This window comes from Globicephala melas, chromosome 6 (genome assembly GCF_963455315.2).
Source record: "Globicephala melas chromosome 6, mGloMel1.2, whole genome shotgun sequence".
Lineage (NCBI taxonomy): Eukaryota > Metazoa > Chordata > Mammalia > Artiodactyla > Delphinidae > Globicephala > Globicephala melas.
The window spans coordinates 68,495,159-68,509,526 of record NC_083319.1 but is presented as its reverse complement, the minus strand read 5'-3'; the positions used below and the strand labels follow the sequence as shown (position 1 = coordinate 68,509,526).

The 14,368-nt window shown below is 36.9% G+C and overlaps 1 protein-coding gene across 3 annotated transcripts in view; it reads right to left on the bottom strand.

Annotated features, from left to right (window-relative positions):
• DENND4C (DENN domain containing 4C) overlaps positions 1–14,368 on the bottom strand; it is a 135,693-nt gene that overhangs the window by 93,020 nt on the left and 28,305 nt on the right. For all 3 annotated transcript variants that reach the window (XM_030840586.2, XM_030840588.2, XM_060300970.1), the window contains exons 2-3: positions 9,792–10,113; positions 783–1,035 (exon numbers count right to left, since the gene is read on the bottom strand). In XM_030840586.2, coding sequence (XP_030696446.1) covers positions 783–1,035; positions 9,792–10,096 — 558 coding nt within the window. In that variant the 5' untranslated portion in view covers positions 10,097–10,113. The remainder of the gene's footprint in view (positions 1–782; positions 1,036–9,791; positions 10,114–14,368) is intronic.

Below are 14,368 nucleotides of genomic sequence, written 5' to 3'. Positions count from 1 at the left end.
CAAAACATGAAACTGAAAACACTAGAAGAAAAGGAATAAAAAAACATTGCCACGAAAATTAAACTGATGCAAAGCTTGTTTCAAAAATTTTACAATTCTGTAATCATGCAGAGGCTGCCTCTATTTGAAAGAAACAGCACAAAACGTGGGTGCTGAGCCCAAACTAGGGAAGACTGGGGTCACTAGATGCTATGAAGTCATTATCTCCAGAGGCAAACCTGTCTTGACTAATAGCCTTGGGTGCATGGGTCATCTCTGCCTATACCTCATTTAAGCTAATATTAATTTCCTTTAAGTTGTTTTTCAAAATAAACATAACCCAACAGTAAACTTTAGTGTCATAAAACTATAAATCCAATGTATATGTTGCATTTTCTTCTTCAGTAGAGCCCTTTTAAAATAAATACGAAAACTACAATATTTAAAATAAATAAATATAAAGGGTGTCTTGACCCAATCTCCCTGTAATTGTCCTTGAAGACACCACTAAAACCCAAAAGCTAACAAAACCTGTATATTAGTGTAATGTATTAGTACATATCAAAAAAAAAAAAATCTCTGACTTTAAGCATCTATTTTCTGGATGAAATTATTCTAAAACATCAGGTAGCTAAGGATTTTTTTAAGTTATTATGAACCATAAAAATTAGAGAGCTAAAAGTAATAAAAAAGTCATGACAATATAAACTGAGAGTAAATAATAAGCCCAATAATAAAGAGAAGTCCAAAAAAATTTTTTTAAATTTTCATATGAAATTTTGGAAATGAAACTTTATTCTTACCATTCCGCAGTTTAAGTTTTTGTCAACTTTGCAGAAGGTATGAGGAGGGGTTTCTCCCTTACTGGTTACGATAACACAGATATCAGTTACAGCCAACGAATTCTGGGGTCGAATTAGAGGAGCCCTTCGATAAGTGATAAAGATTCTTTGTGAAGTAGTTGAACTATTGTTGACATTGGCACAGCGACCATAGGGTGTGGCTTGGATCACTTCACATCCTGGAATTAGTCTTTCTTTCCCATCATATAAAACTCTGCATGGCAGGGAGGGAAGAAATAAATAGATAAGTTAACATATGTCAGGTTAAGGCTAGTTTTCTCCTTGAGAACAAAATAAATTTTTTTTGGTCTCCCCTTTTGTTTCCCAAATGTTAACTGCAAACCAAAACTAAAATAATTACTTTGGGAATTATAAATCTCCTACTATTTTTCAACAGCTAGAATACAATTTTAGAAGTGTAAATAGGATCAAACAACTTGATTTTATTGATTACAAGAAACATATGAAACAAAAAAGGGGCAATACCACAATCATCCTCAGGTCAATTCTCAGAAGTTTTATCTAGTATTCAGGTGTTTTCACAAAATTTACCTTCATAATTCCTGTCAAAATTTCACCTTTAAAAATCCCCTGACTGGGCTTCCCTGTTGGCGCAGTGGTTGAGAGTCCGCCTGCCGAGGCAGGGGACAAGGGTTCGTGCCCCAGTCCGGGAGGATCCCACATGCCGTGAAGCGGCTGGGCCCGTGAGCCATGGCCGCTGAGCCTGCGCGTCCAGAGCCTGTGCTCCGCAACGGGAGGGGCCACAACAGTGAGAGGCCCGCGTACCGCAAAACATAAATAAATAATAAAATAAAATAAAATAAAACACCTTCTTTGTTTTTAATGGGCAAAGAATCTAAATAGACATTTGTCCAAAGAGGATATACAAATGTCCGAAAGCACATAAAAAGATCTTGAACATACTATTAGCCATTAGGGAACTACAAATCAAACCACGATGAGATACCACTTCACATTCATGGGAATGGCTAGAATAAAAAAGCAGATAATAACAAGTGTCAGAAAAATTGGAATCCTCATACAATGCTGGTAGAAATCAACAGCTCTGCAAAACAGTCTGACAGTTCCTCAATGGGTTAAACATAGATTTTCCACATGACCCAAGAGGAAAAATAAACATAGATTCTTCTCAGTATATACACAAGAGAAAAGAAAACACATCTATGCAAACACTGGTACACAAATGCTTATAACATCATTATCCACAACAGCCAAAAAGTGGAAACAGTCAAATGTCCATCAACTAATAAATGGATATGTAGATTGTAGTATAGCCATGTAACAATATCATGGATCAATAAAAACAAAGAAGTACTGATACATGGTACAACATGGATGAACCTTGTAAACATATTAAGTGAAAAAAGCCAGACAGAAAAGACCACATATAGTATGACTGCATTTACATGAAATGTCCAGAACAGGTATATCTACAGAGACAGAAAGTAATTTAGTAGTTGCCTAGGACTAGAGAGTAGGAAAGAGTATTGGAGAGTGACTGCTAAGGGTATAAGGTTTCTTTTCAGAGTGATGAAAATGTTCTAAAATGGACTGTGGCTACACAACTCTGTGAATATACTAAAGACCATTTAACTGTACACTTTAGATGGCTGAATTGTACGATATGTGAATTATAGCTCAATGAAGTTGCTAAAGCCCAGCTAAATATAACACTATAATAGCCTCCATATTTAAATCAAAATAGTATTGGCAAATGAGTAAATAGAAAGAACAATGAACAGAAATCTAGTATATGATAAAGGTGACACCTCAATACACTGAGGGAAAGATGGACTTTTTAATTTAATAAGCGGTGCTTGAATAAGCAAATTGCCATTTGGGAAAAATAAACAAACAAAATTCTATCTGTAGTTTACACTATATACAATAAGGGCTCCCAGTGGATCACATATGTAAATGTAAAGAATGAAAACATACTAAAAGAAAACTTAGCAGTAGGAAAAATGTAACTATGACTCAAAATCTAGAGGCAATAAAAGAGTAAGAAAATAAACTTCATAAAATAAACTTTACATGACAAAATAACGCTGTAAACCAAGTCAAAAGACAAATTATAAGGGGAGAGGAATGGAGAAGGGGCAAAATAGGTAAAAGGGATTAAGAGATATAAACTACTTGTAATAAGTTACAAGGCTGTAATGTACAGCACAGGGAATATAATCAATATTTGATAACTTTATATGGAGTATAATCTATAAATATTCAATCACTACACTGTATACCTTATAAATTAACATAACAGTGTAAGTCAACTATACTTCAATTTAAAAAAAAGACAAATTAATAAACTTAGAGAAAACATCTGATGACTCTTTTACAAAAAGTTCATCTTCCTAACACATAAAAATCTCATTTAAAAAAAACAAGAAGAAGACCAAAAACCTGTTTTTATTTTATTTTATTTTTTTACTTAAGCATATTGCTCGGTTTATTGGCATAAAATGTACAAACAGGTATAAACAGCTCCAGACCAAAAAACAGACAATCACCAATGGTTCTCATTATTCTCCCTTCCAATCACTATATCATTAAGGAAAACCACTATCCTGAATTTTAAAAGAATAAATTAATCAAAAACCTGTTTTTAAAAAAGACATTAACAAACAGTTAATGCCAAAAGACATTAACAGTTCACAAAAGAAAAAACGGTCCTTAAACACTGAAGAAATACTTAACCTCATTAAAATTATTCTGACATACCATTTCTCTCCTGTGAGACTGACAAAAATTCAAAAATCTTATCACATACTTTGTTGATGGCATTGTGGGGAAAGAAGCACTCACATACAGTGATGATGGTAGGATAAAATGGCACAATCACAATGGAGGGAAACTTGGTAACATTTAACAAAATTATGCATGTATGTATCTTTTAACCCAGCAATTCCTTTCTAGGATCTACCTGAAAATTATAACTCCACAAATATGTAACAACATATGCACAACATTATTCACCAAAGCATTCTTTAAGGGCACAAGATAGGAAAGAACCCAAATGTCCACCAATAGAGGCTGGCTGAATAAAGTATGATACATCCACACAAATAAGTGTTACAAAGCTATAAAAAAAAAAAAAAAAAAAGAGTGAGAAAGATCTCCATTTTCAGAAATGGAGTGGTTCCCAGGAGATGGTGTTAGGGGAAAAAACAGAGTATAAAATAGTGTACATAGTATCTGCATTTTGTTTAAGAGGAAGAAATAAAACTATACACACATATGTGTTTATTTCTGTAAAAACACACATTGAAAGGATAAATCAGAAACAAAACAACAGGGGAGGGGAGGGCAGAAAGTATAGAGAAAGGAGTAGAGGAAACAGAAACTGAAGCAATACTTCTCTAAATATATCTTTTTATGTGTTCTGAACCGCAACAATATTTTCCATATTAAAAGAATTTTAAAACAAATGAAACACAAAAAGGAACAAATGAACCTAACTGCATAGCAAATTGGTAATATAACCACATAGAAAAACTATTTCATATAATTTTTTAACACAGTACTCTGTAAATGTTTAATGGGTTTTATTCTAGGGACAAGGAACTCAGTAACAGAATTACTATTGGTAGTAAAACTGATACTATAACTTGAGATTACCTTATGTAAATAAGATAAATAAGTAACGTATTTATGATTTAGAAACCAAGATTTTCAGCTAAGAGAAACAAGATACAATCCAAAATGAGTTCAGTAAGATTTTAATGTTAAAATTTGAAGTTGAAATATGAGTATGAACTCATGATTTATATAAATATTTATTTATATAAAAAATAGACACCTCAGTAACAATGAATACACATAGCTCCAAATTTTGATTGACATAGCAGTCAGCCGGAAAGGGCTCCCACTGGCCAAACCTGGGACAATTTGGGCAAAAAGAATAAGGATTGCAATTGATTTTTATCAAACGGAATAAATTAAAATTCAGTTCCTCAATTATACTCAAAGAAAATTTAAAAATCTGTCTCATTAAAAAAAAATGACGGGCTTCCCCGGTGGCGCAGTGGTTGAGAGTCCACCTGCCGATGCAGGGGACATGGGTTTGCACCCCAGTCTGGGAAGATCCCACGTACCGCGGAGCGGCTAGGCCCGTAAGCCATGGCCGCTGAGCCTGCGCGTCCGGAGCCTGTGCTCCGCAACGGGAGAGGCTACAATAGTGAGAGGCCCAAGTACCACATTAAAAAAAAAAAAAATGGGGCTTCCCTGGTGGCGCAGTGGTTGAGAGTCCGCCTGCCGATGCGGGGCACACGGGTTCGTGCCCCAGGCCGGGAAGATCCCACATGCCGTGGAGCAGCTGGGCCCGTGAGCCATGGCCGCTGAGCCTGCGCGTCCGGAGCCTGTGCTCCACAACGGGAGAGGCCACAACAGTGAGAGGTCCACGTATCGCAAAAAAAAAAAAAAAAAGGAATAAGGAAATAAAGTTGTATTTAAAAAAAAAAAAAAAAAAATGAGGCCAAGAGAATAGGAAAGCTCTTCATTATGATAAAATGCCAATTAAAAATGTATTTTTTAAATGACAGTGTTAGAAAAGTCTCATTTTACATCCCCCCATACAAGATCTAATTCAGGCAATGACCAATGGAAACAGTAAGTGAAAAGGTGTTAGGGGACAAGATATTTAAACAATGCCCACAACTCCACAAATTACTTAAATAACAGAAAAAATAAAAATGCCTTTACAATAGATAGCAAGCCATTAACCATTTTAACCAAGTGACTGAACTTAGCATCACTAATTATGGGACAATCTGTCACTACATGCTTTTCTGATGCTAGCGCTACCTGTAAGTATTCTTGCCAAAAATATTTAATGTACATTTAACCCAGACTTTAAACCTAACACCAGTTTACAGGAAATACTGACAATAAAGGAACAAGTTAAATGACGAGGAAACAATCAGATAAATCTAGAATGTAGGGCATTCTATAAAACAAGTGGCCCAGACTCTTCAAAATGCCTATATATCACAGAAAAATGTTGGGGAATGTTCTAGATAAACAGACTAAAGAGGTACAATAACCAAATACAACAGGTGAGCCACGACAGGATCCTGGATTTTTTTTTTAAGCTGTAAACAAACATTCTTGAGATGACTGCAAATATTTGGCTAGGGAGTGGATGCTGAAAAATATGATGGAATTATTAATTTTCTATATACCATGGTCATTAGGAACATGTCTTAAGGGATGCATGGTGAAGTATTCATAGGAGAATTGTTATGATAGCTTCAGTTTAACAAAAATATTGGAAAATGTTAATTTGTTGAATCTAGATGGACAGCATATTGTTCATTATACTACAGTTTACCATTTAGGAGAAAAGGATGCTGGTGTTTATTACAATATTCTGTTAACTTTTCCGTATGTTTGAAATTTTTCAAAAACCAAAAGTGCTGGAAAAAAAAATTCATATGAAAGTCAATCAATCTGATAAGTGAAGGAAGATAAAAACTTTGTATAGTCTGTGATTCTTTATCTCAAAAAACACATCTGACATATACAATAATATAGTGACCTGATTAAATTACACTTTATGGAGTATTTGAAATTATGAGGGAATATCAGATCTTACATATTGTAACTTAACATCTTTTCCAGGGAAAAAAAAACTGTTATTTTTATAAATATCTCATCTTGTTTATAAAACAGTCCAAAAGGTCAAAAGTTTGACAACTCTGTTTCATATTTAGTTGAATGAGATGGGTACCTGTCTTTATACTGGCTAACAGGTTTTTCCAAACCTCACTAGTATGCTTAATTGAGGGGAAAGAGGGGAGAAAAGACCAAATCACCAGATATTAACAATTATTTGATCTGGAGAGAAACTTTACCACCATGATCAGCTAAAAGACGACCGCACGCTCAAGCAAACCTGGATCAGTCAACAGAAATTAGAAGCCTTAGGGAACTGCAAGATATATATGAAAGAGCCGCTTGCAACCTGAAAGCATCTAAGTATGATTATCTAAGTCATCATTTTTAAGTTATACCCCTGAATCACAAGGAACAACAATCTTTCAGAGACTTATACCCTTTTAATTACAACTATATGGTGGGAGGTCTGGGGATGAGGATGTGAACAGATAACCTTTAAAGGATGGCTAACAGAGAGAACAGTGAGGGCTGGAACACAAGTAAGTCCCTGGGGCTGGTTTCCCTTCAACTGACATGAATATTATCAAACTTTTATCCTATACCCATCCTATTATGGATATTACCTATCTTCTTAAGAAAACCACAGAGAAAATAAAAGAACTGACAGTAAAACCTCCCAGTCCTATATTTTCAACCCTTCCTTCTCCATTGGTTTCTTCCCTTCAATATAAAGATGTTCAAGGTTCTCTCCTGGGAGAAATGTTAAAAAATAGCCCTGGACTCTGTTTCCCCTCACCTTCCAGGTATCCTAAACCATTGCTGCTGGGGATTTCGTTAAAATACAGATTCAGTAGATCTAGGGCAGTGCCTGAGATTCTGACTCTCTAACACACTCACAGGCCCTATGGACAATACTGGACCATGACAAAATAGCAAGGCCCATAACTATCTTCTCTTTCCCTTCAAGTCACGCTTTCAAAAAGAAGCCTCTATAACTCCAATTCCCAATCATGCTCCATCCTTTCTAAACTGGCTCTTATGTCCACTAATCTTATAAAGTTGTATGACCCCCACTGCAACTGTACTGACTTGAAGGAAAATTGTAGACGCTAAATAGGGTGATATGTACTATACTAAAGGAGTTAAAGTAAAGTAAGATAAGGGCAAAACATCCTTTGGCTTTGGAAATTTGAACATAATGAGGACCTTGGGACAATTTCACCAGAGCTCTGTTGGAACAGTAAAGGAAATGATGAGCAAAACAAGTGGTGGTCAAATGTAGCAGCTCACTACCGTTCTTAATATCAGAACAACTATGAACAGAACCACCAGCAACCAACTCTTTAAAAAAAAACATTTCGTTGGGCAATCAGGGTAATTTGGATATATGATGATATTCAAGAATTAATCATTTTTTAGGTGTGGTATTATGGTTACATTAAAAGAGGGACTCAATGTTAAGAAACGCAAACGATGTAATATATCACATTAATAAAATGAAGGGAAAATCCACATGATCGTTATCAATTAAAAAAGAAGAGGCAATTGACAAAACCCAACACATTTTTATGGTAAAAGCCCTCATAAAACCAGCAATAGAAGGGACCTTCCTTAACATGATAAATAGCATTTATGAAAAACCCATGGCTAACATCATACTCAATGGTGAAAGACTGAAAGCCTTCCACCTATGATCAGGAATGAGAAAAGGATGCCTGCTTTCACCACTGCTATTCAACACTATACTGTTAAGTTCTAGCCAGAGCAATAAGACAAGGGGGGGCGTGTTTGCGGGGGATAAATCAAAGTGCAAAGGAAGGAATAAAACTATCTCTATTTGCAAATGACATGATCCTATACAATAAAAAGTCCCCCCAAAATCCACAAGAAAGCTATTAGAGCTAACAAATTCAGCAAAATTGCAGGGTATAAGATTAACACATGAAGTTGATAAAACCCACCTGTGTTGCCACACATCCGAAAAAGAACAATCCGAACAAGAAATTAAGAAAATAATCCCGTTTATAACAGAATCCAAAAGAATGAAATATTTAATAAAATTAATTAAGGAGGGACTTCTCTGGTGGTGCCGTGGTTAAGACTGTGCTCCCAATGCAGGGGGCCTGGGTTTGATCCCTGGTCAGGGAACTAGATTCCACATGCATGCTGCAACTAAGAGTCTGCATGCCACAACTAAGGAGCTGGGCGAGCCACAACTAAGGAGGCCACCTGCCACAACTAAGACCCAGCGCAACCCAATAAATTAAATAAATATTTTTAAAAATTAATTAAGGAGGTGAAAGACTTGTACACTAAAACCCATAGAACAGTGCTAAAAGAAATAAGACCTGAATAAATGTAAAGAAAACTCATATAGTTTGGAAGACTTAATATGGTAAAGATGGCAATACTCCCCCCAAATTGATATGCAGATTAAATGCAATACCCATCAAAATTCCAACTGCATGTTTTGCATAAATGAACAAATTGATCCTGAATATTTCCCAAGATGCTCTCAAATACATATGTTTGTACTAACTGATGGTAATTATAATGAGCAGAAGAGCTTAATACATGACATGTATATATGCTAAAGTATTACAGGTATTCTAAAAGCACATCTTATATAAAGAAGAGTCAACATAGACATTTTTGGAGAAAAAGCTTTTACACAGAAGAATGATCTTCATTGGCTGTGGACTAGACACTAAATACCTCATAACAACTATACTCCTTCTAAACCGTAAATGCTTTGCTCCTGGCATTAAAAACCACACAGTGCAATTGTATTTTTCATCTTTTGTGTGTGTGTGTGGCCATGCCTCACGGCATGCAGGATCTTAGCTCCCCAACCAGGGATCAAACCCGTGCCCCCTGCAGTGGAAGCAGGGAGTCTTAACCACTGGACTGCCAGGGAAGTCCCAATTGTATTTTTTAAAACAGGAATGTTCCTTTGTTAAATGAGTTCAGAGCTTCACAAAAGCTCATCGCGTAACCCAACTAGCTCCTTAAAAATATACTGTCTTTTATTATAGCTTTTTGCTCTTTTATGTTTAATTAATAAGCTTATCTGATATGTACAAACAGAAATGAAATCACATTTCAGGCTCTAACGCCTTCATTTCAATATACTTTTGAAAGGAAATAATCTAATGACTCAATCCTATACAGAGAAATTCAGTAAGGATGGACAGAGATACATATATCTTACTATACTTGATTTTGAAGTAACAAATAATAATAGAACTATCAAGGATTTTGAATTTCTATTGCCATGAACCTTAAATAAATTTTATTCTCTTCACTATAGCAAAAGAAAATAAGTCACCGTACCCAATGTCAGTAAGGGGTGGTTTATCTCTCCCTCTTTTATAACAGAGGAACAGTTCTGGGCTTTTCAGACTTCCGTAGTTCAAGTTTGCCTGCAGAGCTGACGGAGTGGCTTCAACACAGGTGTAACCCTCAGGTACTGTTTCCCCAGCTGATTTGTTAATAACTGCAATATCTGTAATTGGAGCTTTAGGTCCAGTAGACTTAGTATCTAAACGATTTATTTCTTGATCCAAAAGAGTAGATGTATCAATGAGACCTGCCACAACAAAGTAGTCAGTCACTCTTGGCCCTTTGTCGTCTATCATGGCTGCTTCTATATATCCTAGAAGAGAGGAAGAAAAAAAAAAAGGCATCAATTAAATAAAATGCTTTATCCTAACTCACTAAGTTAAAATACTCCTGAGTTAACAAGTGATTAACAGGCACATTTCCCAGTTGGATTTATAATCAAATTGTTATTCTGTAGAAGAAGACTGTTTTTTTAAAAAAAATATTTGTTTTTAAAAAATAATAATAAATTTATTTATTTCTGGCCACGTTGGGTCTTCACTGCTGCGCATGGGCTTTCTCTAGTTGTGGCGAGCCGGGGCTACTCTTCGTTGCAGTGCGCAGGCTTCTCATTGAGGTGGGCTTCAGTAGTTGTGGCACGTGGGTTCAGCACTTGTGGCTCACAGGCTCTACAGCACAGGCTCAGTAGTTGTGGCACACAGGCTTAGTTGCTCCGCGGCATGTGGGATCTTTCCAGACCAAGGCTTGAACCCATGTCCCCTGCATTGGCAGGCGGATTCTTAACCACTGTGCCACCAGGGAAACCCAAGAAGCTTGTTTTGATATCATCTTGTCAGCTTTTACCTAGTATGAAGTACAAGTTTACAGCATCGATTCATTTGTAATGCAACTATGATCCTATTATGTGCCTAAGGCCCTGTTAAGGATAATCAAACTATCAGAAGTGGGCTACGGTGCTTTCCTTTCAGCAAAATGCACATAATGAACAAAATTCATACTATTTTTTAAATGTCATTCTCTTTTGAGTTACAGAATTCCTAGAGCGAACTTCACATTTAAACAAACGAAATGAGTTCATCATGAATTATTCAAAGTCTAACAGAAAAGATAAAGGTACTAGTAATAAGCATAATTAAACCAGTCTCTTAATCCAATCAGGAGTCTGTCCCTATAGTTAAAAAACTTTATGTAAACACTGTGTAAACTAAGTAAGTTTAGGGGTCATTAACTATTTCATATATAGATACCAGACAGAGCATAAAAAACCATAACCAAAGAAGACAAAGTTATACAAAATACATATTAACAGGGCCTCCCTGGTGGTGCAGTGGTTGAGAATCTACCAGCCAATGCAGGGGACAAGGGTTTGAGCCCTGGCCTGGGAAGATCCCACATGCCGCGGAGCAGCTGGGCCCGTGAGCCACAACTACTGAGCCTGCGCGTCTGGAGCCCGTGCCCCGCAACAGGAGAGGCCGCGACAGTGGAAGGCCCGTGCATCGCGATGAAGAGTGGCTCCCCCTTGCCGCAACTAGAGAAAGCCTTTGCACAGAAATGAAGACCCAACACAGTCATAAATAAATAAATAAATAGATTAATTAATAAAAAGCAGTTTCTTTTTAAAAAAAATACATATTAAGAGACTTAGGTAATACATGGTAGAAACCTAGAGAATATGAACACTGAGTCAAGATTTCTATTATCTTTAAACTCAATACCTCTAAAAATAAAATTAAGCTTTTGAAATTTTATTTTCTTTAAATATTTATTCATTTATTTAGTAATTTAGGTTGCACTTGGTCTTAGTTGCGGCATGTGGGCGCTTAGTTGCGGCATGCACGCAGGATCTAGTTCCCCGACCAGAGGTTGAACCCGGGCCCCCTGCATTGGGAAAACAGTGTCTAACCCACTGGACCACCAGGAAAGTCCCTGGAATTTTAAATATTTCTATGGATTTTATGTGCTTTTTAAATAACTTTACTGAGGTATAATTTACATACAATAAAATGCACATATTTTAAAGAGTACAGTTTGGTAAGTTTTCACAAATGCATACACCTGTGAAACCATATCACAATCAAGATGGTGAACACATCCATCAACATCCAAAATATTCTTGTACCCCTTCATCATCTCTCCCTCCCCAGGCAAGGAGTGACCTGCTTTCTGTCACTGTAGATTAGTTTCTACAATTGATATAAACGACATCATACAGTATATTCTTTTTTGTCTGGCTCCTTTCACTCACTGTAATTATTCTGAGATTCATCCATGTTACTGTTTATATCAAGTTCATTCATTTTTATTGCTGAGTAATATTCCACTGTTGAATATACTACAAAATGTTTATCCATTCACCCACGTTAATAAACATACAGGTTATTTTCAGTTTGGGGCTATTATAAAGCTATCATGAATACCCATGTACAAGCCGTGTGCACGTATGCTTTCATTTACCTTAGGTAAATTCTAAGATGGAATGGCTAGATCACCTGGTAGGCATATGCAATTCTAAAAAAGTGCCAAATAGTTTTCTGGAGTGAGTATACCGTTTTACATTCCTATCATCAGTATATGAGAGTGCCGCTGTTCCACATCCTCTCCAACACTCTATAAGGTCAGTCGTTTTAATTTAAACTAGATTCTACTATGTCTACAGTGATACTTAGCTATAGTTTTAATTTGTATCTTTCTAATAACTAGTAATGTTGACCACCTTTTCATGTGCTTATTTTCCATGCATACATTATCCTTTTCATACATCCTTGGATTCTGTTCACTAAAATTTTGTTTGAAATTTTATATATGTTAATGAGGGATACTGGTCTATAGTTTTGTTTTGTTTTTTTTCCCTCTTGTAATGTCTTTTATCTGGTTTTCACATCAAGGTAATGTCAGTCTCACAGAATGAGTCAGGAAGACTTTCCCCCTTTCAATTTTCATGAAGAGTTTGTATAGAATTGTTATTATGTCTTCCTTAAATGTTTGATAGAATTCACCTGTGAAATTATCTGGGTCTAGAGTTTTCTTTGAGGGTAGGTTTTTTTTGTTGTTGTTGTTGTTTTTGCGGTACGCGGGCCTCTCACTGCTGTGGCCTCTCCCATTGCGGAGCACAGGCTCCGGATGTGCAGGCTCAGCGGCCATGGCCCACGGGCCCAGCCGCCCCGCGGCATGTGGGATCCCCCCAGACCGGGGCACGAACCCGCGTCCCCTGTATCGGCAGGCGGACTCCCAACCACTGCGCCACCAGGGAAGCCCTGAGGGTAGGTTTTAAACTATAAATTCATTTCCTTTAACACATAGGGCAATTCAGATTACGTATTTCTTCTTGAGTAAACTTTCATAGTTTGTGAAGGTCTTAGTCCATTCAGGCTGCTATACCATAGGTTGGGTGACTTATAAACAACAAAAAATTTACTTCTTGAGGCTGGGAAGTCCAAGATCAAGGCACTGGCAGATTCAGTGTCTAGTGATGGCTGGCTTCCTAGTTCATAGAGGGCTGTCTTTTCACTGTAACTTCACAGGGTGGAAAGGAACAAGGGGTCTTCCTAGTCTCTTTTAGAAAGACACTAATATCATTCATGAGGGTTTCACCCACATGACCAAAGCACCTCCCAAAGTCCTACCTCCAAATACCATCACACTGGGGATAACGTTTTAACATAAGAATTGGGAGAGGGCACACACATTGAGTCTATGGCAAGGAATTTGTCCATTTCATCTAAGTTGTGTAATTTACTGTATAAAATTCTTCATAATATTCCCTTATTATCCTTTTAGTATCTGTAGATTATGTAGTGATGTCACATCTCTCATTCTTGATATCAGTAAGTCTGTGTCTTCTCTCTTTTTATCCTGATCAGTCTGGCTAGAAAACTGTCAATTTTATTGATCTTCTCTAAGAACCAGCTTTCAGTTTCACTGTTTTTTTTCTATTACTTTTGTATTTCATTGATTTCTACTTGGAACTTTATTACTTCCTTTCCTCTGTTTATGTAGACTTTTTTTTTTAAAGATTTATTTATTTATTTGCCTGTGCTGGGTCTTAGTTGTGTGCACACAGGATCTTTGTTGCCACATGCGGGATCTTCGTTGCGGCATGTGGGCTCTTAGTTGTGGCATGTGGGATCTAATTCCCTGACCAGAGATGCAATCCAGGCTCCCTGCATTGGGAGCCCGGAGTCTTAAACACTGGACCACCAGGGAAGTCCCTATGTAGACTTTAATTTGCTCTTCTTCTTCTACTTTCCTATGGTGGAAGAGGAGGCCACTGATTTGAGATCTTTCTTCTTTCCTAATGTAGGTATTTAGAGCTAAAATGCACCCCCCCAACAATGTTTTAGTGGCATCCCACAGATTCAGATATGTTTTCTTCTTATTCAGTTCAAAATATTTTTAAATTTCTCTTTCTTATTTTCTTTGACCAATGGCTATTTTTTGTTGTTGTTGTTGCGGTACGCGGGCCTCTCATTGTTGTGGCCTCTCCCGCTGCAGAGCACAGGCTCCGGACGCGCAAGCTCAGTGGCCATGGCTCACGGGCCCAGCCGCTTCGCGGCATGTGGGATCTTCCC